Source organism: Canis lupus, chromosome 6, assembly GCF_048164855.1.
Source record: "Canis lupus baileyi chromosome 6, mCanLup2.hap1, whole genome shotgun sequence".
NCBI lineage: Eukaryota > Metazoa > Chordata > Mammalia > Carnivora > Canidae > Canis > Canis lupus.
Genome location: NC_132843.1, coordinates 39,860,561 through 39,887,094, shown reverse-complemented (window position 1 = coordinate 39,887,094; position 26,534 = coordinate 39,860,561). Strand labels below are relative to the sequence as shown.

At 53.9% G+C, this 26,534-nt stretch overlaps 1 protein-coding gene across 3 annotated transcripts; it reads left to right on the top strand.

Annotated features, from left to right (window-relative positions):
- The first annotated feature begins 41 nt into the window (after positions 1 to 41).
- SMG5 (SMG5 nonsense mediated mRNA decay factor) lies at positions 42 to 26,531 on the top strand. 3 transcript variants are annotated; one of them, XM_072829934.1, is made up of 22 exons: positions 42 to 288; positions 4,223 to 4,321; positions 4,819 to 4,942; positions 5,282 to 5,438; positions 7,658 to 7,747; positions 8,662 to 8,751; positions 9,422 to 9,500; positions 12,064 to 12,189; positions 12,293 to 12,361; positions 12,499 to 12,707; positions 13,343 to 13,480; positions 13,640 to 14,224; positions 15,971 to 16,146; positions 17,170 to 17,245; positions 17,777 to 17,952; positions 18,765 to 18,923; positions 22,401 to 22,460; positions 22,892 to 23,051; positions 23,452 to 23,542; positions 24,433 to 24,507; positions 24,930 to 25,068; positions 25,251 to 26,531. In XM_072829934.1, exons 1-22 carry the CDS (start codon positions 215 to 217, stop codon positions 25,332 to 25,334), a joined length of 3,036 nt encoding a protein of 1,011 aa, XP_072686035.1. In that variant the 5' UTR covers positions 42 to 214; the 3' UTR covers positions 25,335 to 26,531. The 3 variants fall into 3 exon arrangements, with proteins under 3 accessions (XP_072686035.1, XP_072686033.1, XP_072686034.1); XM_072829932.1 differs by having other exon boundaries at positions 15,866 to 16,146; XM_072829933.1 differs by having other exon boundaries at positions 54 to 288; positions 9,455 to 9,500; positions 15,866 to 16,146.
- The last annotated feature ends 3 nt before the right edge of the window (positions 26,532 to 26,534 follow it).

Genomic DNA, 26,534 nt, shown 5'->3' with positions numbered 1-26,534 from the left:
GTAACCTTCAGGCCACCGACTCGCAGCTGGGCAGCTGCTATCGCGAGATTTGGCGGGCGGAGGAGGAGCTGTCGCAGGCAGCCGCCTCACAGCGATGGCGGCCGAGCAGGGCCGGCAGCGGCTGCGGCTCCGGCTCTGGCCGGACACGACAGTGGTGGCGGTAGCGGCGGGCGGCGGGGGCCTGTGACCGGGAGCCGCCCCGGACCCGGGCACCATGAGCCAAGGCCCCCACCCAGGGGAGAGCAGCGAGCCCGAGGCGAAGGTCCTCCATACCAAGCGGCTTTACCGGTGAGTGGCCGGGGCGTGCGTGCGGCCGCCGGGGGAAGTGGGCGCCGCGGGGGCGGGACCGCGGCGGGCGGGGACGGGGTGCGGTGGGAGCGGGAGGGCGCGGCCGGGCGGCGAGCGGGGTCCGCGCGGTGGCGGGCCGGGGCCGAGGGCCGAGGGCGGCCGGGCGGCGGGGGGCGCACGTGGAGGAGGGCCTTGGCCGGGAGCCTGAGGCGGGCCCCGAGCTCTGCAGGCCGCGGAGGTGAGGATGCGGTCGCCGGCGGGGAGAACCTGGAAGGGAGAGGCGCTCCGAATCCCCCAGGTCCCAGAGGGGAGCGCCCCGGATTACAGCCCGGAGAGCCGAGCGCTCCATGTGACCTTGGGCCTCGCTCTCCGCATCCTGGAGGGGTCAGGCTTCGGCTGGATACGCTCTGAAGTCTCTCTGGCTCCAGTTTTGGGGAATTCGAATGAAAAGAGAGGCTGAAGACGAGTCGTGTTGGCCTGGAAGGGCCACGAAGGGCATTGAGCCCGGAGCGTTCCCTAGGTCATGGGCGCCTATTTCAGGGCACCTGAGCCCTCCCGCTCTTGAGCCCTGCCTCCTCACAGCCTCATGACTACTGCAGTCCCTGGCCAGGCAGCTTCCATTCCTGGTTTCTGGTTTCCGCAGCACCACTCACTGTCCTGCAGTCCTGTCTTCACCCCTCATCTTGAGGCCCCTATGCGCTCTCTCACCGGGGTTGGAGGATTTTTTATGCGGGGCTCCTGGACCGTGGGCTCTGGAACTGGGGCAGAGTGGGGTGAAGCATGAGACCAAGCTGAGGTTGCTGCTTTCCAGTAACTGGTAGGTTTGAGTTTTTCATTTAGCTCAGGCTCTGTAGAACAGAGCCCTCAGAGCAGTGGGCCCCATTTTGGTAGTGAAAGAGTCAAGAGCATGTTGTCTTTTCCTCCCTGGAGTAGGCATCCTGCTGGCTTGGCCTTTGTAAGTAAGAGGCAGAGGGGAGTATAGGCTCTTCCAAAAATAGAAAAGTGATCCAATCCAGCAGCCCCTGGGCGCCTACTGTAGGCTGCCCCAAGCCATCTCAGGGATCCTGAGAAGTCAGCTGTAAGTGGCATGTATGCCTCATCACGCTGCCGAATGTCAAGACTGCCTGTCAGTGTGGGCCCTGTCTTGTACTTGTCTCTAGCTTTTCATAATGGCCCTGGTTGTCCTTCTAATCCTTCTCAGGGCTAGTTCTTTCTAAACCCACTACCCTCACGGGACTGATGGTCTTAAAGTGATGTGTGTGCACGTGTGGCTTACATGTGTGCACGTGGGTACCTCTGCCTGTGACTGTATGTTCTTGGCTTTGAGCAAGGCAGAAACGTAGGGCAGGCAGCAGGTCTCCATTTTTATTGTTTATTAAAGCAGTGGTGATTGTTAGAAGGAACTGGGGAAGGAAGGTCTGATTTCTCTGCCCAAGATAAATGTGTTTTTATTTATTTATTTTTTAAAAAGATTTTATTTATTCATGCGAGAGAGAGAGAGAGAGGCAGAGACACAGGCAGAGGGAGACGCAGGCTCCATGCAGGGAACCCGACGTGGGACTCAATCCCGGGTCTCCAGGATCAGGCCCCAGGCCAAAGGCAGGCGCTAAACTGCTGAACCACCAGGGCTGCCGATAAATGTGTTTTTATTTTTATTTATTTATTTATTTTAAAGATTTTATTTATTCATTCATGAGAGAGAGAGAGAGGCAGGCTCCATGCAGGGAGCCCAATGCGGGACTCGATCCCGGGTCTCCAGGATCATGCCCTGGGCCAAAGGCAGGCCAAACTGCTGAGCCACCCAGGGATCCCCTAAATGTGTTTTTAGACTATGAAACTGTTACTAATAGCTTCATTAAATTTGGGAAATTCCCACAATCCGTTTACAGAAATGAGATTCTGAAATGTTTTAAGCCCCTCAGAAGAAAAGGCAGCGGTAGAAGGGGTGCTAGAAGGGCCACAAACACCAATTAATTAGGCCGATTAACTGTTTAAAAAAACATGTTTTTTGGGGTGCCTGTCTGGCTCAGGAGAGCATGCAACTCTTGATCTCAGGGTCATGAGTTCAAGCCCCACGTTGGATGTAAAAATTACTTAAAAAAAAAAAATTTGCAATTAGAACTTCCTAGAAAAAAAAAAAAAGAACTTCCCAGAGTAATGGTTATTAACCTTTTTTGGATTCAGAACTAAGGAGAGCTCTGGAACTGGTCCATAGAGATTTATGCACGCACTTCTGAGATCTGTCCACGGTACAGAAGTTAAAAAGCCCTGCCCTGGGGAACTAAGCTGGCATAGAGTAAAATCACTGATGGCTGTCAGACGGCCCTGGCATTGAGGGTCAGGCTGGCTGAAAGGCAGCCTAGAAGGCATCTGGAGAAATGCTAAGCTTTCAGCATTGCCTGTGAGAAGGCCTGGATTACCATCCCACCCCCTCATCTGGGTGCTGGTGGTCACTTTGCCCCATCCGGACAGCTTTTGCCAGTATACCACCTAAGCCACCGCGGGTGCTAACCTGCTGTGGCCCACTTTCCCTGACCCAGGAGCCCATGTCTCAGTATTCTGAAACAATCAGATTGTTTTGGGAATCATCACTCCTCGCCCCCTCCTCCCCCACCTTCTTTTGGTTGCTTTTGTGTGCAGAGGTATGTCTAAGCTTACTGTTCTCGCAGCTGCTGTCTTACTCTGGATTTTACCTTCTGGAGATGATACATACCTCTGGCACTTCTTAGCCATCCATTGTAGTTTCCTTGGCTTTTTAGTGTCTGGAGTCTCCCCCTTAGCCTTATGACAAGAAAGATGGAGACTAATACTTGAATACTCCGCGTGTACAAGGTACCTTTATGAGTGCTTTGTGTATTAGCTAATTTAATCCTCACAAAATAGGTGATATAATTACTCCCATTTTTTTTTTCTTTAAAGATTTTATTTATTTATTCATGAAAGACAGAGAGAGAGAGGCAGAGACACAGGCAGAGGGAGAAGCAGGCTCCATGCAGGGAGCCCAGTGCGGGACTTGTTCCCAGGTCTCTGGGATCAGGCCCTGGGCCAAAGGCAGGCGCCCAACAGCTGAGCCACCCAGGCGTCCCTATTACTCCTATTTTGTAGATGGGAAAACTGGGACATAAGAAAGTTAGATATTTTGCCCAGGACCCAGAGCCTCTCATATCAAAGAATCCGGAAGACCTTGTGACTACGCTGTATACAACTCAGGACCATCCCTGCCTCTCCCCCACCCCCCGCCCTATTTCCCCCATAATCCACTAATTCAGAAGTAGAATTTATGCTAAGAATGCCTTTCCTTTATGCCAGAGACCATAAGCCCTTGTGCAGTAATTAATTCATGTCACTGTTATTTGTTGAAGGCTGCCATATGCCAGGGCCACATGGAAGTTCTTCTGTCCTATCCTCTGAGGCAGCTGCCCTTCCTGCCCCATTTTTAGGACGGGGCAACTGAGGCTTGGAGAGCGTAGATAATTTGCCCGAAGTTATAGACTTAGACACACCAGGGGGCCAAAGCCTGGATTTTCTGGCATCAAGGTGGAGGCTCTTTCCATTAAGAGAGTCTAGCTTATATACAAGCTTTCTCTGCCGTGACACTGTGGACATCTGAGGCGGGTTATTCATTGTGGTGGACTGTCCTGGGTATTGTGGGGTATCTGGCAGCACCCACTAAATGCCAGTAGCAATTCTCCTTACCCCTCTCAAACCCCTGCCACAAGTAGTGACAATCAAATGTCCCCCAGGGTCGGGGGCTCTTCATCAGGAGGGAGACTGTGTTCATATTGTCTTGTGCAGCTTAGCCTGTAGCCTTCCCGTTCCCTGCCCCTAATTCTGTAGCTTCTCCTCTGGGATCAGTGCCTGTTCCCCCACTGCCCCCCACCCCGGCCTAAACATATGCATGACTCAGGGGCTGTTTGCTTGTATTTCCCTCCAGGGCTGTGGTGGAGGCTGTGCATCGACTCGACCTCATCCTTTGCAACAAAACTGCTTATCAAGAAGTGTTTAAACCAGAGAACATTAGCCTGAGGAACAAGTAAGCTGGAGACTCTAAACCACAGATCTTTACAGTTTCTCTACCCTTCAAACCCTGTCGCATATAGACACATATTCTCTCTTACCTCCTGTACTCATGGTACAATAATGGGCTGTGAACTCTGGCTTTCCTAAGAGATGAAATGGGGACCCCTTGCTCTCTCTGCAGCTTCTGCATCTAACAGACTGGTGCCATGTGAATGGCATTGGAGTTAGGGGAGCTGGCCATGCCATGTAATGACAGGAAAGAAAAGTGGGATTAAAAGGCAGGAATAAGGAGAGAAGTGTATAGAGAAAAAAGATTGTTGAAGCTTTTACTGCTCCTGCCTTTGTCCTTTGGGGCTCCCCCTGCTTTCCAGGACTGTTGTTTGTCCCAGGTTATGCAGACTGACCCTGGATTCTCCTGGGAAGTACAGGAATTTATCAGTCGGGGTATTGGCAGATGCCTCCTTGCCCCATCAAGGCTGGTGAGTCTTTGGTGCTCCCCTGTACCCTCAGGCTGCGTGAGCTCTGCGTCAAGCTTATGTTCCTGCACCCAGTAGACTATGGGAGAAAGGCTGAGGAGCTGCTGTGGAGAAAGGTGTACTACGAAGTTATTCAGCTTATTAAGACGAATAAGAAGGTAAGGCGAGGTCCTTGAAATTATTATTATTTTTTTTGAGGTCCTTGATTTTGAGAAGAAATGTGTCTAAAGAGGGAAGCTAAGAAAGGAAGAAACAACTAGGAAAGTAAGCCAGGGCATGGTTGGAGTTAGAGGAGCCAAGGAGAAGCAAGGAGGGAGGAACAGGTCAGAGAGGTGGGTCTAAGGCTGTGTGGATAACTCGTGAGTGAGAGGAGATGTGGATGGAGTTCCAGAGCCAAGAACAGAAGTTCAGTTCCTCGTGAGAGGAACCGTGTTAGGGTGGGGGAACCGTCCTCTGAGCTTACTGCTTAGTAGCCGCTCTCCTTTCCCAATGCCCAGCACATCCACAGCCGGAGCACCTTGGAATGTGCCTACAGGACGCACCTGGTTGCTGGGATTGGCTTCTACCAGCATCTGCTGCTCTACATCCAGTCCCACTACCAGCTGGAGCTTCAGTGCTGCATCGACTGGACCCATGTTACTGATCCCCTCATAGGTCAGTGAAATCTGAAAGATGGGTTTGAGGAGCAAGTGGGCTTGAGGAGCAAGGAGGCTGGCCACCTTCTTCCAGGTTCATGTAGCTTGTGACCTAGCCAGGCAGAGAGGATTCTAGCAAGACCTCCGGAAGGTCCATAGACTTTGGATTTATCCAGACAAGCACATGAGGTAGGGTGAAGATCTGAAGGAAAGAACAGTATCTGTTGGTTGGGACTGTAGATTGAGGAGGAGTCGGAGGGAGGGATGGAATGATCTAGAGCAGATCTGGCACTAGAGAATGGTATCAATAGCATTTGTTTTCTTGTAGTTAAATTTGGTTAGCACTGTTTTTTTTTTCTTTTAAGTTTTTATTTATTTACATAATTTCTTTTTTTTTTTAAGATTTTATTTATTCATGAGAGAGGGAGAGAGGCAGAGAGGCAGAAACACAGGCAGGGGGAGAAGCAGGCTCCATGCAGGGAGCCCGATGCGGGACTCGATCCCGGGTCTCCAGGATCATGCCCTGAGCTGAAGGCAGATGCTCAACCACTGAGCCACCCAGACGTCCCTATTTACATAATTTCTGTGCTCAACATGAGGCTGCAACTCAAGACCCCAAGATCAGGAGCTGCCCACTCCCCTGACTGAACTAGCCAGGTGCCCCCAGCATTGTTTCTTTTAATTTCAGAAATGGTTTCCTGGTTTATTTTGCAAGTATTGAAAGTTTTAGAAATCTTTGGGGATTATAGACATTCCTTCACAATAGCTTTGGTCTCCATGTGGCTGCCTGAGGTGCTAGTGGCTGTGGTTGACCTCTTTCCCTCCTTGTCTGAGCCCCTGGCCCCTCATGCTCCTTCCCTTCCCTCATCTGAGCCCTCACCCTTGCCAGACCTCTGGGACCGAGCTTGTATCTGTGCCACCAGAAGGCGTTCTCTGGTGAGAAGCACGGCACTGCATTTGGTGCATTTACAAAACTTTGTTTACAAACAACATTTCAGGGGCACCTGGGTGGCTCAGTGGTTGAGTGTCTGCCTTTGGCTCAGGTCCCCAGGATCCTGGGATCAAGTCTTGCATCAGGCTCCCAGCATGGAAGCTGCTTCTCCCTCTGCCTATGTCTTTGCCTGTTTCTTTGTGTCTTTCATGAATAAGTAAATAATCTTAAAAAAAAAAACCACAAAAAAAAACCCCCAACAATGTGACCAAAGACTGCCCTCCTAGACTTTATACATATGGCCAGAGAGGTCCATACCCCCCCCCAAAAAAAGTGAAGAACCCTTATTTCAAAGAATCAGTTCCCCAAACTCAATTTTTCTCCTCATTGGTATTTTCTCATCCAGCCAACTAAGACATACTTATAAAAAACACTACGAGGGGCTTTTCAGGATGGGAATCGCATAGCCAGCTCAGTGGATGTGAGGTGGTGTGGACAAGAGGATGTGCTCTGGAGCCAGTCTGCCTTTTAAGTCCTGGCTGTGCTACTTACCTGCTGCATGACATTCTCCTTAACAGTCAGGTGGGAGTGGTCAGAGTGACTCCCTATGGGGTTGCTGTGAGGATCTGTTGAGTTGACACCGAACAACACTTAGACCAGTACCTGACATGTGGGGAAGCTGTCTCCCAAAGAGCTCAGGCCCTCTTAACTGAGGTTACAAAGCTGCTTGGTTGAAGGGAGAGCTGAGAGCTCAGCACATTGGTCTCTGGCCACACTGGTCCTCAGCAGGCATGGCATGCTCACCTGTCTTCTTCATGGGTGGATTCTCATAGGCAGCCTTCTCTGCAGGCCTCCTCTCCCAGGTGGAAGCCAGGAGCACATACCTTGGCCTCTTCATTCATAGTCTATTCTTCCTATCTATCTATTCTATTCTAGGTTTCCCCTCTCTACCCAAACATTTCACCATTATGTGGGGAGCTTCTATGTAAGACACCCAAGGCTGTCCTGACACTTGAGCTCCTCTTCCTCCTTTCTAGAAGCCTTCCTATGATGACCCATAGGAGTCATATTCACACTTTCAAGTCGCCTTCACCCATTCCCTCCAGTGCCTTTCTCTCCTGTGAATGACTGCTACCTGTGAGCCTCTGTCTCTACTTGTGTCCTGGATACGTGTTTTTTTTCTCCCCCTAACACAGTGTTTCAGGATGAGCCATGGATTCCTGTTCTCCTTTCTCCACCTAGGAAAGGTGTTTCCCCATTGGTAGGGGGCTGGGGAATGGGCTTCTGAGTCTCTCTATTTTTCTCAGGATGCAAGAAGCCAGTGTCTGCATCAGGGAAGGAGATGGACTGGGCACAGATGGCCTGCCACCGATGTCTCATGTACCTGGGGGATTTGTGTAAGGATCAGAACCTTTCATTTTCTGGTTTGGGCTCCAGGACAAGCAGTAAGCTGCTTCAGTTGTTGGTACCACCTGGTATGTGATGGGAGAGCAGGAGTAGTTTGGCCTCTGTAGCTTTTCCTCTCACTCAAATGATGTCCCCTCCTTACTGTTCCTCCATGAGCCAGGAAAGACCAGTGACTACGGAAGAAGGAAAATGAACTTTGAGAAAGTCTGGGTGATAACTTGGTGTCAATAATGGATTAGGGAGATTTTAATTCGAAGATTTTCTCCTCCTTTGGGATTTGCTTTTCTGTTTATGGACTTCTAGAGGACTTGCAGTTAGGTCTCATGGAGGACTTCCTGCCTGACAAATGTTCCTCAGAATAGAGGAGTCCTCTTTTGCCTGCTGGCCCTTGCACGTCTGGTCCTGGTAGCACCTCTGGTCCTTTTGAGGCTGGTGGATGCCTCACCTTCTGTCTTCTGAGGCGCCTTCCCTCCCTGCCCCCTGCGGTGCCCTCTTAGGCAGTGTGCACAGAGACAGCCAGCTGCTTCATGTGAGACTGACCAGGTGTTCTCAGTAATGTCTTTACTTCAGAGCCGAGCAGCTGTATTCTAGAACCCAATACCAGAGGTCTTCCCAAGCAGTTTGTCTGCTGCAGATCCCCTGCATTAGGAAGAGATAAGTAGGAGCCTATTTCAAAACACTAAATATTCTTCACATGTTGAAGCTGCCAGCAAGGAAGAGAGAGTTGAACAATTTGCCCATAGTCATGCAGAGTTAAGATTGTGCCAGAGGCCCAAGCAGTGTACCTCCTAGCTTAGGTATCTTCCCAAACTCTTGCTACAACTCCACATGGTGGACTCCCAGATGAGGGGAGGTTTTTCTGAAACACGACATCATCAAGCTTCCTCTCTCCTCTCTCCTGCAGCACGATATCAGAATGAATTAGCTGGCGTAGACACTGAGCTGCTAGCTGAGAGATTTTACTACCAAGCCCTGTCTGTAGCTCCCCAGATCGGTAAGTGGCACCCCTGCTCGGGACTCCCTACACAGCAGCTTTTTCCAGGAGGAAGACAACGTTAAGAGGGCAAGCAGACTGCACTGGCTTCCCGGGATCCTCCCCATGCTCAGTCCCATGGTTGTGCGTACCCCTTTGGAACACACACTCAAAACAAATGCAGAGTCTTGACGTAAGGAGGAGGGAGGCAGAGGGGAAAGAAGAGAAGGCAGCTCCCCTGTCCCTGGGGTCTCTGTAGAAGGAGGAAATTATCCTTCAGTTCTCTGCACAGGAGGCAGAGTGGGAGAACAGATGAGGCTCCATCACAGGGAGAGTTGGGGGTTAGCTTAGTTCTTAGCAGGAGAGCTCAGGGCTGAGAAGCCTTGCTGAGATAGAGGAGATGGCTCCATGGCATTCTGACAGTCAGAGAAGAGCCCCAGCTGCCACTGAAGGAATAGCACCCATTGGTGCTAAACTCCCTGGCAGGCCAGGGTGGAATCCGCTGATAAGAAGTGAGTCTGTAGTCCATTTCCTGGGAAAATAGGGTTACGGTGCTCATTGCTGGAAACACAGGCGTCAGCTGCAGACCTGGCTGTTCTCCCCACAAATGTCCTAGTGCTTAGCAGGGGTTGCTCGTGGCAGCTTTGGATTAGTACTGTGGCTGCACGCTGCATGACCTCTCTCCCTCCAGGAATGCCCTTTAACCAGCTGGGCACCCTTGCAGGCAGCAAGTACTACAACGTGGAAGCCATGTACTGTTACCTGCGCTGGTGAGTGTCTTCCGGCTCTTTTCCCAGCCAGCTTTTGCGTCCGTGGGGCTCCTGCTTCGTTTTCTCTTTCCTGTCCCTTTCCTCGGCTCCAGGCTGAAACAAGGAGGCCAGGAGTGAGGGGTCCCTCCTGTCAGGGGCACCCTGATGCAGCCCTGCTGCTTGTTAAAGATCCACCTGGATTGGTAGGCACTCTGGCCACCAACTGGCTGCCCGTTGTCTTATGTAAAGTAAAGGATTGCCATCTTGAAGAAGGAAATAAATGTGATGGAGTTGATAAAATCTTATCAAGGCGGCGGCTAAACCAGAACTGCAGAACTGTTGAGTCTCAGTGTCTCAAGGTGACCATGGTGATGGTGTGGGAGGACCAGCTGAACTGCAAGGTGGCTCCCTGCTTCCCTGGTGCTGACACTCCGCTCAGAATGAGAAACCTCGGTTTCAGGACAGCTGAAGCTGACTGGGCTTAGGTCACCCAGTCCGTGGAGCCAAGTGTACGTGTGCCTGTTAGGTAGGCTGGGAACCACTGATGAGGTTATAGTTGGAAATGAGCTGCCTGGGCCCCAGCGGCTGCCACCTCATAGGGGCGGACGGCTCCACGAGAAGCCAGACATTTGCAGAAGACAATGCTGTGAATTAGGCTTCAAAGCAGAGGGAGTGGGGACGCCTGGGTGGCTCAGTGGTTGGGCGCCTGCCTTTGGCTCAGGTCGTAATCCCGGGATCCAGGTTCGAGTCCCGCATCGGGCTCCCTGCGAGGAGCCTGCTTCTCTCTCTGCCTGTGTTTCTGCTTCTCTCTCAGTCTGTGTCTCTCATGAATAAATAAATAAATCTTAAAAAAAGAAAAACAAAAAGTAGAGGGAGTAAATTGGTCTTCATAACTTTAGTGGTCACATGCTAAAGTGTAAAGTAAGATTCTGCCTTGTAATTCCATGTGCCGTGATCTGTGGTTCACCTGGTCCAGTAAACCTTTTCCCTTGAATTGGCACAGTGTTTTGCTCTTGCGGTGTCTGTCCCTTGCATTGGTACAGACTGGCCCCTGATGCTGCCGGTTCCATTCTTCAATATGGTTACCAGGTTCACAGGCTTCCGTTGCCTCTTCCCCATTCCTCTCATGCCTTCCAGGGAATCCCCCCTTACTGATCCTTGGTCCCTCATCACACTCATGACCATGATTTAGGTCACTTCCAAAGAGGGCTCAGCATATTCAGGTTTGGAGGTACCTGCTGAGGTCCTGCCCCGCTGTGCTAAAGCATTCACATCTCATGTTCCTCATGTTCGTTGGTTAGGCATTTGAGTACGACTCATTTGGGCGGTTCAGTTCCCCCAGGGGCCAGGTCTAGAATCAGTCACTGGTTTCAGCAGCCCTAGAGGGTTGGTATATCTGGAGCAAGGCTCATTTGGACCCCCTCCCACTCCACGTGGTCTCTTTTTCTTGAGAGACATGGATTGCTTACATGGTGGCTCAGTGCTCCCGACAGTGGATAATGACCTAAGAGATTTGTAAATAGAATCTGCCAGTCTCTTAAGGCCTGGGTCTAGAGATTGGCAGAGCCCCTTCTACAATATTCTGTTGGTCAGAGCAATTGCACTGCATATAGTTTTTTCCCCATGGTTCCTGAAGAGGACATGGTCCCTGAAGAGGTCTCCTGAAGAGGAGACACAGAACCCACTTCTGAATGGAAGGAGCATCAAAGAATTTCTAGCTATATTTTAGTCACTATAAATGTGTTTTTTTTTTCTAATGTATTTTGCGTTTTGTAACGAAAAGAGTTTTTTCCAGAAAAGACATTACAAACAGTACAATATACACTGTTGACATCATAGGCTGCAGCGAGGCAGGCTGGCTTGGACCCTGCTCTAGTATGCATTAGCTGTGGGGCCTGGGCAGGATTCCTGCTCTTCCAAGCTCCTCCTCCTTGTCTGAATGTGAGGATAGTCTCAGGGTGCAGTGCCTGGCGCTCAGTGAGGCTCTCTGCACACACGTATTCAAGGGAGTGTCATGTGGGTGACTGAAATTGTATGTAAATAACCTCATATGTGGTCCTCTTGTTAAATGCTACTTGTTAACTGCTTTAGAACAAAGATAGCCTAGTGTATTTCAGGGATGGTGCCTAACTTAAGTGCGTAACAACAGAGTAAGAGCAATTATCGAACCATAGGTACTAAGGAAGCAAAGGCATCATTTTTCCTGTGTGTGTTTTACTTTTAAAGATTTATTTATTTATTTATGTGTTTATTTATTTATGATAGAGAGAGAGGCAGAGACACGGGAGGAGGGAGAAGCAAGCTCCATGCTGGGAGCCTGATGTGGGACTCGATCCCGGGACTCCAGGATTGCTCCCTGGGCCAAAGGCAGGCGCCAAACCGCTGAGCCACCCAGGGATCCCCAGTTTTTCCTGTGTTTATCTGGAAGTTGTGTCTGTGTGTTTTATCAGGATAGATGGCCTTCACTCTGAGTCTGTACATGGAAGCAAAGCTGGGGCAGCATACATTTGCTAGAAGCATTGTTCCCTAAAGCTCCAGCAGAGCGCCATCCCTGCTCTGTAGCTTACCGCTGTGTTTCTTTCAGCATCCAGTCGGAAGTGTCCTTCGAGGGGGCCTATGGGAATCTCAAGCGGCTGTATGACAAGGCAGCCAAGATGTACCACCAGCTGAAGAAGTGTGAGACTCGGAAACTCTCTCCCAGCAAGAAACGGTGAGTAGGGCCTATGGGGCTGAGAGGGCTCTGCAACTGGGGCGCTAGGACCAAAGGGACTCTGGAGCCATTTGCCATTTACCTTGGGTTCCTCTCCTTCCAGCTGTAAAGACATCAAGAGGTTGCTGGTAAACTTCATGTACCTTCAAAGCCTCCTGCAGCCCAGGAGCAGGTAAGTGGAAGAGGGCAGGCCCTTGCCCTGCATCCTGCGAGCCCTGTCCAGGGTGGCTTTCTCTGAAGTGTCCCTGGCTCCTTGTGCCTGCCGCAGGTGGCATCACTCACCTCCCTGTCACTCCTGCCCTTCTGCAGCCCGGTGGACTCAGAGCTGACCTCACTCTGCCAGTCAGTCCTGGAGGACTTCAATCTCTGCCTCTTCTACCTGCCATCCTCACCCAGCCTCAGCCTGGCCAGTGAGGGTGAAGAGGACTATGAAAGTGGCTATGCCTTCCTCCCAGACCTCCTCATCTTTCAGATGATCATCATTTGTCTCATGGGTGTGCATAGCTTGAAGAGAGCAGGTAACTCCCTGTGCCCTGCTTCCTGTCCCAGGATTCTGGGTTCCTCACTTACCTTCCTGCAGCCCTTCCTTTGTGAACTTCCTCCCACAAAAAGTGCTTACACCATCGGTGTCACTGCTGGGCTCCTGATGAATGAACAAAGGCAACAACATATCTCCGCGCCTCCCCCCGCCTGCAGCAGATCCATGTTGGCCACAACCCAGGCAGACAGGGGCATCAGGATAGTTAGCTGATGATCTACACAGAATTCACATTTTGCTGTTGGGGGCAGTTAGGCAGTGCTGCAGACCTCTATGGCAGAGGCGCATTTGTGCAAGGTCAGGAGAGAGGGAGAGGCCGGGCTGGATGTGTGAGTGCTGGAGCTGTGAGGAAGAGCCTGTGTGGAGGCATCAGAACCAGGGAGGATGGCATGGGACAAGAGGGTATGCTCACCTGAGGACATGCAGAGTGAGCTGGCACATTGTAGATGATAAGATAACTGTGCAGAGACCTGAAAAATCTTTTTACTTAGAAGAAGCTTTGAGAAGTAGTTGGATCCTTGAAGAGGGGAAAACATGTGAGATGGGGCTGGAGCTAACGGCACCTGCTGCTCCTCTGAGGCCTGGGACCCTAACGCCTGGCTTTCCTGGCTTTAGGGTCCAAACAGTACAGTGCAGCCATTGCCTTTACCCTGGCCCTCTTCTCCCACCTCGTCAACCATGTCAATATACGGCTGCAGGCTGAGCTGGAGGAGGGTGAGAATCCCGTGCCGGCGTTCCAGAGCGATGGCACAGGTGCAGGCATGGGGGGATGCGACTGTGGCAAGGTCAGCCTGGGGCCTGGTGTTTGAGGAAGGGGAGTACAGATGTGGCTGGGGTGGTGTTGAAGAGCAACTTCCAGCTTCTGGGCTCCAGGTTGTCCCTAGGTCCCACCTGACTGTTCTCTTTGCACAGATGAGCCCTTGGAGAAGGAGGAGGCACCGGGGCCTGAGCCCCCTCCTGCAGTACCTCAAGCGACTGAGGTCAGAAAGAGCCGGAAGTTCTCTCGCCTCTCCTGCCTCCGCCGCCGCCGCCACCCACCCAAAGCTGGAGATGACAGTGACCTGAGTGAAGGCTTTGAATCAGACTCGAGCCATGACTCAGCCAGGGCCAGTGAGGGCTCAGACAGTGGCTCCGACAAGAGTCTCGAAGGTGGGGGAACAGCCTTTGATGCTGAGACAGACTCAGAAATGAACAGCCAAGAGTCCCGGTCAGACCTGGAAGACATTGAGGATGAGGAGGGTACTCGGTCCCCAGCCCTGGAGCCCCCTCGGCCCAGGTCAGAGGCTCCCGAGTCTCTCAATGGCCCACTGGGCCCCAGTGAGGCGAGCATTGCCAGCAATCTACAGGCCATGTCCACGCAGATGTTCCAGACCAAGCGCTGCTTCCGACTGGCGCCCACCTTCAGCAACCTGCTCCTCCAGCCTTCCACTGAGCCCCACACTGTAGCCAACCGCAGGTCATGTGTCAATGGAGATGCAGACAAGCCTTCGGAACCAGGTATCTGGGCTTCTCTTCGTCCCACTCTAGTCCGTGGTTCCCTGCCATCACCCGAGAGGTGGCTTTCCTGTCTCTGCAAGTGCCTCCATGTCCACCCTCACTGCCTTCCATGTGGTCTGGGTTTCCCCATTCCTGCCCGTGGTCTTCCCCTTTTCACATCCTACCCTGCCCCAAAGGCATGGGGCTTCTGTCCCGACACAACCATTGCCACCGTCCCTTATCTCACCAGGGCTCTGGGACACTAGAGGGACTGGCATCCACTAGGACAGATGGGCAAGAGCGGGACCTCTCTCTTGAGGATTTTTCCTGCACAGGTTAACAGCGGCCAAGCCTGTTCTCTGCTGAGCGCTGGGCTGGACTGTTTCCGGGTATTGTTGAACTTTCACGGCAGTCTTGTGGAGGAAGAGGTCTCATCCCTCTTCTAAATGCTGCCCCTTGCCACCAGCCTGTCGCTTGGCTAGTTCTTCTTGTCCTTTGGTTTTCTCTTTAAAATCACGTGGTCTGGGGTTTTTCCAAGGTTAGATTTCTTTTTGGGGGGCTCTTGTAGCCTCTGCCCCCTCCACAGCTTCGAGGCCTTTCCCACTCAGGGGAAGTTGTCTATTGGCTTGTCTGTGTGAGCCCGTGGAGGGCAGGATAGTCTTGTTTTTGGTCTTTCCTTGGATCCTCAGTACCTAACACCGTGCCTGTACTGGGTGGGACAAAAGAAGCACTGATGGGATAAAAGAAGCCAGGAAGCCAGTGTGCAGAGGTAGAGTGGCTCCATATTTGACCTGCTAGGTTGAAGAGCTAGGAGTTGAGGTTGTCTTTTTTTGTTTGTTTGTTTTGTTTTTTAGGTTTAATGTATTTATTTGAGAGGGGGGGGGGAGCATGCAGGAGTTGAGGGAGGGAGAGGGAGAGAGAATCCCAAGCCCTCTCCTTGCTGAGCATGGAGCTCAACATGGGGCTTGATCTCACTACCTTGAGATCATGACCTGAGCCAAAACCAAGAGTCAGACACTTAACAGAGTAAGCCACCCAGGCATCCCAGGGGTGGTTCTTTTATTTCTGTATGCTTTTTCTCCCTCCCCAGCAGCTCCCTTCTGATTGTCTGCCCTGCCTTCTAGCACAGAGTAGGACCTTTATAAACACCGGTTGAGAATAGCTGTAGGCCATCCTCACAAGTTAGCTTGAATCAGAAAGAACCATATTGTTTTATTTTTTTATTTTTTAGTAGCCTCCATGCCCAGCATGGAGCCCAGCGCAGGGCTTGAACTCATGACCCTGAGATCAAGACCTGAGTTGAGATCAAGAGTTGGATGCTCAGCCGATTGAGCTATCCAGGCACCCCAGAAAGAATTGTATTTTATTTTATTATTATTATTTTTTAAGATTTTATTTATTTATTCATGAGAGAGAGGGAGAGGCAGAGACACCGGCAGAGGGAGAAGCAGGCTCCGTGCAGGGAGCCTGATGTGGGACTCGATCCCAGGACTCCAGGATCACGCGTTGGGCCGAAGGCAGGTGCCAAACCGCTGAGCCACCCAGGGATCCCCAAGAATTTTATTTTAAAAGGCACCAGTCTCTTGGCTTGAAAGCAACTGGTTAACTGGCATAGAAAGATTAGGCAGGGGTATTTAATGATTTCCCCATCTTTCACCTCAGAACTCTGCTCCAGAGTGCAGGCAGGGCGATTGTGCCCTCCATCTTGGGGCCGAAGCCCAATGCCACGTGCCTGCTGTTCATCCCAGCTCTGTCTCCCACTCCCAGCCTCCGAGGAGGGCTCCGAGTCGGAGGGCAGTGAATCTAGTGGGCACTCCTGTCGGAATGAGCGCAGTGTCCAGGAGAAGCTGCAAGTCCTGGCAGCCGAAGGCCTGCTTCCTGCTGTGAAGGTCTTCCTGGACTGGCTGCGGGCCAACCCTGACCTCATCGTTGTGTGTGCACAGGTGCGGCTTTGGGTGTTGGGAGACACAGCCTTGGGGGTGCTGGGAGGCCCGTCAGGTGGCTCCATCCCGACAAGTTACCGTCAGGTACCTGCTTTGGGTGGGCCCTTATGCTTTTTACAGGGAAAGGATTAGATGTGATCTCTGCACTCCAGGAGCCTGTGGCCTGGCCTGGTGTACACATTCTGTGGACCAGGAAAGCAAGAGCTGCTTATTCCACTTTGTGTCCCGCACACCAGGCATAATGCCTAACGTGAGGAGTGGGACTGATGAAGGCGTATGTGTGAGGGCCAGCCTCCATCCTGATCCCAGAGTCCAGAAGGAGGAGGGGGCACTGGCGCCAGGGAGACAGAGTCCAGGGCAGCTTGACCTCCAGACAAGGCTGAGGTGTTGGGACAGGAGAGCAATGGAGGATGTGGTATCAGGCTGGCGCTGCAGAGGCTGGTGGGGGTGGGGGCTTCTCTTCCCCTGGTTCAGTCTGTCTTGAGGGCTCTTCAGTTTTTATTCGGTGTCGCTTCATCCCAGGAGCACAGAGCTATGCTGTGAAGACCCCTCCCCTCTGGTCACCCTCTTTCCCAGATGAGAGTTGGGGTTAAGGCCAGGGACACCCTTGAGTGTGTGCTTATGTGTGCCAGCAGCTGGTTATTCACTATCCTTAGGGGAAATGGGGTCGCAGCCCCACACAGATGTCCCAGGATGGGTACTTGTAGGCTGAATGGTGGGGGGAAGTTGTCTCTAGCGCTCTAGTTTTTCCTATTCTCAAGATTCAGAGTGTCCTTCCTTTGGCCTCATTGCTTCTCCCATGATCCTGCTGCTGGTGACACAGTGCAGCTGGGCCTATGGGCCCACTTCATGCCTCAGGGGACTGGCTCCCATTTTTCCAGGTCTCCTGTGAGCACCCCCTTTGCCTCTTTTGTTAGTTTTTCTCTCTGATCCCTCTAGGCCTGTGGCCGTAGACATCCCCCACTCCTCAGGCGTCATGCTTTACTTGTTCCCCACCATACTGAAAGTGTCCCCTCTCCACAGAGCTCTCAAAGTCTGTGGAATCGCCTGTCTGTGTTGCTGAACCTGTTGCCAGCTGCTGGTGAGCTCCAAGAGTCTGGTGAGTGAGTCCGCAGCACTGCCTCTGCTTCCCCTCTCCCTCAGTGGCCCCATGAAGCCCATCCCCCTCCTCCATAACCCAGCCTAGGGGGAAGGAGGTTAATGGGACTCACTGCCCAGCTACCCTGACACACAGCAGCCATTGTGGTTTCTGTGTCTCCGGTTTCCTCCAACACTGCCCCACTGTGGGCAGGTGGCCTGGCTGGCCAGGGAGTGTGCTCCCTGGGGAGGGCAGTGGAGCGGGCAGAAGTGGGGTGAGGGGAGCCTGGGAGCTAGCCTCAGGCACTGAGCATCCACCTCGGCCTCCAGAGCTCACCCCTCCTGCCACCTACAGCTGAACGTGCCCACCTTTCCCCACCTCTGGCCATACCTGAGAGGTGTGCATGTCCTTCTCCAGAGCTCTCCTGGTGTCCTTCTTGAGCCGTGTGGGATGGCCCTCCCTGTGTGTTCAGCTCCCTGTTCTCCAATGGAAAGGGCTCTGTCTCTCTGGGGGCTCCCACAGGACAGATGGTCTCACCTGTCTTCTCCCCAGGCCTGGCCCTGTGTCCCGAGGTCCAGGACCTACTTGAAGGTTGTGAACTGCCTGACCTGCCCTCCAGTCTGCTGCTCCCAGAGGACACGGCCCTTCGTAACCTGCCTCCCCTCCGGGCTGCCCATAGACGCTTCAACTTTGACACAGACCGGCCCCTGCTTAACTCCTTAGAGGAGGTGAGGATGGCATTTCTGATGCCACAGGCTCCATCATTAGGCTGGCCCAGCAGCAGAGCAGGTGACAGACCGGCACCAGACAGGCAGTGTGTCCCAAGGCTGGGCTGGAGGGCTTCCCTCCGGGGCTGTTGCCCTTTGCTCTCCTCCTCACAGGATGCTCATCTGTAGGCACCTTGTTGTAGGATAGGTCTTCCTCCATAATGTCCACCTTCTGCAGGGGGTGATATGGGGAGCCGTTATCATGCTCTTTCCCACTCTGCCCAGCATGGTGTGAGCTGGACAGGAAGCTGTCAGAGAGAGAGAGCTGGAAGGGAAAGTGCTACCCCCTAGGTAAGTCCCCTTTGCGTCTGTATCCGCGCGCAGGCTGTCTGGGGACGGCAGGGCAAGCCAAGCACACAGGCCTCCCAGCACCCTCGCCAGCGTGCACACAGGTCTCTTGTGTGCTCCTCTCCAGCCAGAGGACCTTGGATTTAGCTTGTTTCATGTTTTAGGGTTCTAGAGAAGATTTTTGTTTGGTGGGGAAGAATTGTTCTGCCAACCAAAAGAATAGATTGGAAATGTTGGTCTATTTCAGTTCCCTTGTTTTTACACGTTAGACTGAGAGGGAGGTGGCATTAGCGCCTGCTGGTTCGCCAGTCCTGCCTGCGATCTCCTTTCCTGGCCACCTGAGGCTCTGGGTCTCAACACCCCCTTCCCCCTCACAGACCAAAGGCCTTTCCAAAGAGCCCCTGCTGCTGAGGCAGCAGTGCGTGTGGGCCAGGTGCGGTGCGGTGGGCAGGGTGGGTCTGACTGGCTCCTGTGTCCCCTCACAGTCAGTCGTGCGCATCTGCTGCATCCGCAGCTTTGGACACTTCATCGCCCACCTGCAGGGCAGCATCCTGCAGTTCAGCGCAGAGGCTGGCATCTTTGTCAGCATCGCCCAGTCTGAGCAGGAGGGCGTGCTGCAGCAGGCCCAAGCGCAGTTCCGCATGGTGAGTCGTCCTGCCCCCCACCCCCTGCTCTGCTCCTGCCCACCAGGCTCACTGTCACACCCGGGGCCCTTGATGGAAGAACATGGTGGGTGGGGGTTTGGGGACGGGCCTTGAGCGGTGCTTTGAGTAGAGGCAGCATGGCACCAGGCCTGTGTCCAGACTGCCTGGCTTGAGGGCCATCTCTGTCCCCTGCTTGTCTTAGCTCAGCAAGTTACTTGACCTTGCCAAGCCTGTTTCTGTACTAGTTATGTGGCACTGGCAGAGTTGGCTTCACAGGGTGGTTGTGACCATAGAATGACAGCGCATCTCGGGCACCTGGCGTGCTCAGTAGGTGCACCCGGCCCTTCCTCTTTAGGGACGGAGACTGAGGGTAGAGTGAGTGGCAGGATCAGGGTATTACATGCGTGTCATGCAGGACCCCTCCCACCTCCAGGAGCCCCAAAGAGTAGGAAGTGTTTGAGTTCCCTCTTCCCCAGCGTCCACTCCCCAAACACTGAGATTGTGCGCTATGCCAGACCCATCTGTACCATAGGCAGCGAACAAGGTAGCCCAGGTTCTGTGGTGGGGCCTGTCTGGCCCGGGGTGTGCTGTCTGCATTGGGCTGGGTGGCACTACATTTTGGCGGGTGGTGTGTGGCGCCGAAGCTCAGCCCACACTGTCTCAGCAAGCCTCAGGGCTTCCCAAGCCAGTCTCCTCCCAGCAGACGCGGGCCTTCCCACCTTTCTGAACACCCTCTTCCTGCAGACATCTCGCTTGGGTGGGAAGGGCACAGGCTCCCCCAGAAACGCCCTTCTTTGAAGTCTTAAAAGCAAGTGCATTTTGTTAAAAAACAAATCTTTTGTATTAAGGTTTTTGTTGTTTTGTGGAGGAAAACACCAATTACAAAGATAATCGTGGGGAAATTACACAGCTTTTAAAAATGTTAGTTTTTGCAGGTATTTCCTTTAGTTTGAAACTCTAAGACTCTTCCAGGGGACAGGGGAGACCTGAAAGCCCCCATCACATGGTACTGGACACCAAGGTGACATCGCCTGCCGATGCCCCTATTCTGCCCCTATTCTGCCAAGAGGCAGGTGTCCATCCTAAGGGCTTAGCCCTTAGCAGCAGCATGGCTGTCATCATAGTGACATCTGCCGTCATGTATCGAGAGCTCTCTATGCCAAACCTGGTTTGCCCATGACAGCTTATTCACCCTTGGGCACAGCTCTGGGAAGTGGGCGCTTGCCCTCTCCTGCACTAGACAGAGGCACAGAGCCGCCGAAGAGGTATGGGCTGTGGGATTGGGCAGGCTAGCTCTTCTAAGCTGCTGTGGGGCACAGTTGGTCTACAGGCCCGGTGGCTGCCGGGGGCCACTGCTCCTGCTCCAGGACGCTTCTGCCCTGGGGAGGGACCTGTCTTGCCTGTGGTCCCTTGGGTTTCTTGTAAGGAACACAGAGGCCCACGTCTCTGAGCTGCTAGACCAGTGATGCAGAGCCTGAGGTTGGTGTGGTTCTCTCTCTTCCTGGATCCAGAGGGATGCCTACTCCCCCTGGCAGAGGGGCTTCACAATTCTAATTCCAGCCTAAAAGGCCATTCTCTGGACTTGATTTCTGCAGTGACAGTGCTCCCTGTCCCTGCCAGTCTCCCAACGGGGCCTGTGAAGAAACGGCCTCAGCTTCTGCTCATGTGCCTCACTCTCCTTCCTGCACCCATGTTTCTCCAAGGGGACATTCTAGGCATTTTGGACAGGGCTGTTCTGTCGTGCAGGACTCTGCAGGGGCATAGGTGGATCTTGCACAGCTGTAGTAATTGTTACAATGAAGACAATAGGAAAGCTGCAGTACTATTAACCACGGATTTTATTCAAATGTCACTAGATTTTCCACTAATGTTTTTTTAATTTTTTTTTAAAGACTTTATTTCTTTATTAGAGATAATGAGTTAGGGGATGAGGGAGAGGGAGAACCAGATTCCCCACTGAGGAAGGAACCTGAGGTGAGGCTTGATCCTGGGACCCCAGGATCACAGTCTGAACCAAAGGCAGATAGACACTCAACCCCTGAGCCACCTAGGTGCCCCAAGACTTCACCTACTGAGCCATCAAGGCACCCAGTAATGTCTCTTTTTCTTTCCCAGGCTCCCACATTGTGTTGGGTTGTGTGTCTCTTTGGTCTGTGATAGTTCCTCAGTCTTTTCCTTTCATGACCTTGACACTTCTGAGGAGTATCTGGGCAGTTAATTCGTAGGGTGTTGCTCAACCTGGCTTTGTCCAGACATGTCTTAGCCCCATGTGTTCATGGTTAGGATGAGATTATACATTTGAGGTGAATGTTGTAAAGCACTGCTCTGAGGATGTCGCTTTGCTCATCAAAGAACCTTCAGTGTTCCCCTCACCCTGGTCTTTAGGTCTCCTTTTTTTTTTTTTTTTTTTAATTTTTTATTTATTTATTTATTTATGATAGTCACAGAGAGAGAGAGAGAGGCAGAGACACAGGCAGAGGGAGAAGCAGGCTCCATGCACCGGGAGCCTGACGTGGGATTCGATCCCGGGTCTCCAGGATCGTGCCCTGGGCCAAAGACAGGCGCTAAACCGCTGCGCCACCCAGGGATCCCTAGGTCTCCATTTTTAACATCATCTTTAGACCATGTTAGGGAATTGGGGCATCATCCAGAAGACAGCAAAAAACCATCAGAGGACTTTTAGTCAGGGTCACGATGGACACCAGATGGTATTTCCAAGATGGCTTCGGTTGCAGGCAGGGAAAGTGGCTTGGGATAGAGGCAGGGACCAGGGAAGAGGAAGTTGTCATCGTCAAGATGGGAGGAAACAGCTGAGACGGGCGGGGGGGGGGCGGGGTGGTCAACAGAGACAAAGGGGAGCAGAAGTATGTGAGCGATGCAGTTGCGATGCAATTGGCAGGACTGGGAAGCAGTAACTTTGGGAGCTGAGAGGGAACAGTCACAGCCAGCTCAGCCTCCTCCCTGGGCAGACAGTAGCTGGTTTCCCGAGTCAGGGATCACCAGAAGGGGGGCAGCAGGTTTTGAACAGAGGGGGCTGTCTGGGCTGGAGATGCTGATTTGGAGGAAGTTGGCAAGTGGATGGTGATAGAAGGTGGGGTATGTGAGGACAGCAGCCCTGTAGGGCGAGTGGGTCAGATGGAGCAGAGGGGCAGAGATGGAAGCCTGATATGTAGCCAGGCGCCGCCCTTTGTGGGGACCATGCACAGCTGGCTGCTCCCTCACGTGGGCACCTGGGCTGGCCAAAGCTTGGGTGTGTGGGTCCCAGAAGTCGATCTCCGCCAGAGGAGTGGTTTTTCCCCCTAAAGCCTCCCTGTCCTTCACTTAGGAGCGAGAGAGCTGACTTCGTGTGAAGGCTTCTTGTTTCAGACCTTGGGAATTTCTACTGGGTGATGCTCTGTTAACAAGCTCTTGATCAGTGGGCAGGGGAGTACAGCCCTAGCTCCTGGTCCTAAGTTTAGCACGTGTTTCGCCTCCTAGGCTCAGGAAGAGGCCCGTCGGAACAGGCTGATGAGAGACATGGCCCAGCTGCGACTTCAGGTAGGTGGGTCGGGGCCCAGCTGCTCCTGTTCATGATTAGGGCATTGGCCAGACCTCATAGGTCCACCATCCCATCCAGCCGCTCCCTGCTGTCTGTTCTGCCTCCCCTGCCCCATGTTCCATTGTGCCTGCCCCTGCCCCGTACCCCCCGCCAAGCTCTGTTCCATTTCGCCCCTCCATTTCGCCCCTCCACGGCGACCTTTGTTTTAACCAGATCACCTCCCAGACCACCTTCTGCTCATTTCCGATCTGAGCCTTGAGGGCCCCTTTCTGCCCTCAATGCTGTCTCTTCTTTCATTTCCCTTTGCTCCAAGACCCTTGGCACAAGGAGCACCCTGTCCCCCTTGGCAGCAGGAGATGCCCCACAAGAGCCCCCTTGGGTTCCATGCTTCCCACCCGGCTGCAGGGCCCACTCTGCCCTCTGTCCCCAGCTCGAGGTCTCTCAGCTGGAAGGGAGCCTGCAGCAGCCCAAGGCCCAGTCAGCAATGTCTCCTTACCTCGTCCCGGACACCCAGGCCCTCTGCCACCACCTCCCGGTCATCCGCCAGCTGGCCACCAGCGGCCGCTTCATTGTCATCATCCCAAGGACAGGTAGGCTTACTGCAGAGGTAGGGGGAAAGGGTGTGGCTAAGAGACTTCAGGCTTGAGATCAGGAGGCCCTAGGTAGGGGTGGGGGGGCAGTTTACACACAGTGGCCTTGGTCGCTGCCACCTTTGTGAAGCTCAGTCACCTCCTCTGTGCAATGCATGTGACAGTCTCTGTTTAAACTCACAAGATGGGAGAAAACAGGAGAGGAAAACCTAAGTGAACACACGTGGTAAATTGCCAGGTACGTTGCTCACAGGCAGTCATACTCTGGAAGAGCGTGGGGAGCCCCACAGGATCCTGCAGCATTTACTAGATTGAGCTCAGCCGCTTCCTGTGGAGCCTCAGGCCACAGCAGCGGGAGCTCACCTCTTTTGTCCTTCCCCACCCCCACCTTGTCTGCCAGTGATTGATGGCCTGGATTTGCTGAAGAAGGAACACCCAGGGGCCCGGGATGGGATCCGATACCTGGAGGCAGAGTTTAAGAAAGGAAACAGGTGAGTGTGGGCCTGGCTGGGCCTCTCCTGAGCCCTGTGTCACAGCTCCTAGACAACAGATGCTTATTTGTTCTTTGGTCCCTGTGGGTCAGACACAGGCTTGCACTCCCTGCGTACTGCCTGGAGGGGGAGGTCCAGAGCCTTGATCATGGGCCAGGGTCTCAGGTGTGGATGGAGAGTAGTTAGAGGGCCTGGAGCCCTGTGAGGGAGCATTGCCCAGCTGTCTCTTTGACTCTGGGCAGATCAGCATCACCGGGGAGATGGGAGCAGATCTCATCATCACACAGCTCTGGGCTCCTTTGTGGGAGATTTTCCTGTGTCTGGGTCTGCCCAGTGATCAAATATACTAGGGTGGGAGTGCCTTCACCAGGCCAGCTCCTTCACCAGGCCAGCTCTCCTCCCATTGCAGCCATCGGGGATTGGCAGGTGGCAGCATGTAGGTGCTCAGGCAAGCACAGGCCCTCCCTTCTGGGCGTTGGGGCTGGAAGAGCACCAGGCAGTGGGTGCAGAAGAGGGAGAAGCTGGCACCTTCCCCTGCTCCCCCACTGCATCTGCTCTGCTGGCCAGGAAGCTGCACAAAGCCTGCTTGTTCGGACCTTGTCTCCAGAAGCCCTGACTTGAAAAGCATCTGCTACTCCTCCCTCCCCAGCTCCTCCCCCTGGAGGAACCAAAGGATCGATGTTATCAGGAGGAAAAGCGAGCTGGGCTTACTGGCCAGGAAGCTCCTTTGAAATGGCTCCAAAGAGAGCTGTGATGGGAGAGGTGCCCCTACCCTGCCCATAAGACGGGGGCCCCCTCCCCTGGGCCACAGTGAGGTGCTTTGTGTAAGGTGCTGCCCTCCTCAACCCCCAACCCCCACCTATACTCTGCTGCCTCCTCCTCCTCTGCAGGTACATTCGCTGCCAGAAAGAAGTAGGAAAGAGCTTCGAGCGGCATAAGCTGAAGAGGCAGGATGCAGATGCCTGGTAAAACTTGAGCCCCATGCTCCCAGAACCTCAGAGAGGCTGCCTACCTTGCTCCTCTGCAGGCACTCCCCAGGCCAGAGAGTTCTGCAGCAGAGAGCAGACCAGCCTGGGGCCTCACTTAGCCCACCAGGGGCCTCCTGCACGTGTCCCTGAAGAGGGAGTGAGAAGTGACCGCAGCCCTAGAACCCCTGTGGCCCTGAGATGCTTGGGCTTGGTGTCCTCACTCCAAGTACCTTTACCCAGTCCCCTGCAGGACACACTCTCCAGTACCAACTTCCAGAACTACTACCCCTGGCTGCCTGGTTTCTCCTGCTCTATCTCCTGGTCCCCTCCCTGTCCCCAGCTTCCCCTGTGCCCTGGGGCTCCTGGCATCCACGGTGTGCTTAATGCTGGGGGTTGGCCTACCTCCTCTTCCCTTCCAGGACGCTCTATAAGATCCTAGACAGCTGCAAACAGTTGACTTTGGCCCAGGGGGCAGGCGAGGAGGACCCAAGCGGCATGGTGACCATCGTCACAGGCTTTCCACTGGACAACCCCAGTGCGCTCTCAGGCCCCATGCAGGTAAGTCCAGGCAGTGGGGGACAGAGGTGAACCAGGGAGAGGTGCCAAAGCAGCCTCCCTCCTTAGACCACTCCATATAGTTGCTTTTCCTTCTTCCACCATCCCTTCCCCAGCCCCAGAATGGGTCCCAGAGTTTAGGAGGTCAGGCCCTCCCCCAACAGCCCCCCCTCCCCCTTCCACAGGCAGCCCTGCAGGCCGCTACACATGCCAGTGTGGACATCAAGAATGTTCTGGACTTCTACAAGCAGTGGAAGGAGATTGGTTGAGATGGACCCCCCCCAGGCCCTGCAGTGGGGCTGCATCCAGATCTCTCCTGCCCTCCCTGGCAGCCAGGACCACCACCTGTAGTCACCCCACCACACACAGAAGCACGCACGCAGGAAGGAAGCCCAGCTGCACACAGGCCGCAGGGAGGGCCCCAGGAGCTGCAGAGAAGGCCCCTAAACCCCTGGGAGGGTGGGTCCCCCTGTTGCGAAGATGACATCAGGAGAGTGAGGGAAGTGCTTGGAGCAGGAGAGGCATGTGGGCCTCCCGCCCGCCCTCCTGCCTCAGTGCCCCCACCCCCACCGCTGCTGTCCCCATGGGCAGGTGGCCGGCATGGGAGTCTGTCTCATTGGAGCAGTGTGTGGACCTCTGAGGGGAAGGGACAGAAGGGCCCCTCTTCCTCCCAAGACACGGCGGTGGGCGCTAGGGGAAGAACTGGGTATCAGAAGACGTCTGGGTGGTCCTCTGCAGTCCCTTCCCTTCGAGGACCTCCCATCGTCCTCTCCATGCAGGTGGGACAGCTCTGGAGCCTTGGGGACTCTGGAAGGAGAGGGCCTGGGAGTGGGGCCAGGGCGTGACCCCTCCTGCTGCCCCACTTGTGCTTTCTGTCTCCAGTCTCCATCTGCCCAGCTCAGTGAGCCCAGCCATCAATGGCCATCTGGCCCACGTGCCAGCCAAGGTTCCTGTACCCACAGCCCCATGGCCATGGTACCTGGAAGAGAAGGGGGTGCAGTGTGAGGCCAGCAGCCCCCTCCCTGGGGGAGGCCTGCATTGAGGTGGGCAGCAAAAAGGAGAGCCCCTGAGAGCTGCCCCATCAGGGGTCTGCCGTCCCTGTGGGGCTGAGCATGGGGCAAGCGTGGGCAAGTGGCAAGGGGAACAAGCCGAGATCATGAATAGCTCAGGGCAGTGGGCAGAGTGGCCAGCGCAGGCGTTTTGGGGGGCTCTGGCCCGGAAGCCTCAGCTCCTTACCCTAGGGCTGGCCAGGAGCTCAGCCAGGGGGCCGGAGTTCCTGGCTCTGCTGCCCCCTTCCTCAGCACTAGCCTGGCTTCCCAGGCTGTTCTTGGAGGAGAGTGAGCTTCCTGCCTCCTTCCTCTAAGACAGTCTGGGACAACCTGGGGCGGGGTGGGGTGACCCCCATGCCCAGTCCATGGCAGAGACTGAGACTAAAGCATCACTTAATAAAGACCCCTCGAAGCCCACTC

Coding starts and splice junctions, on each gene's coding strand:
- SMG5 (XM_072829932.1), top strand. CDS start 215: ATGAGCCAAGGCCCCCACCCAGGGGAGAGCAGCGAGCCCGAGGCGAAG. Junction 5,439..7,657: donor TGTTACTGATCCCCTCATAG/GTCAGTGAAATC, acceptor TATTTTTCTCAG/GATGCAAGAAGCCAGTGTCT. Junction 7,748..8,661: donor CATGTACCTGGGGGATTTGT/GTAAGGATCAGA, acceptor TCTCTCCTGCAG/CACGATATCAGAATGAATTA.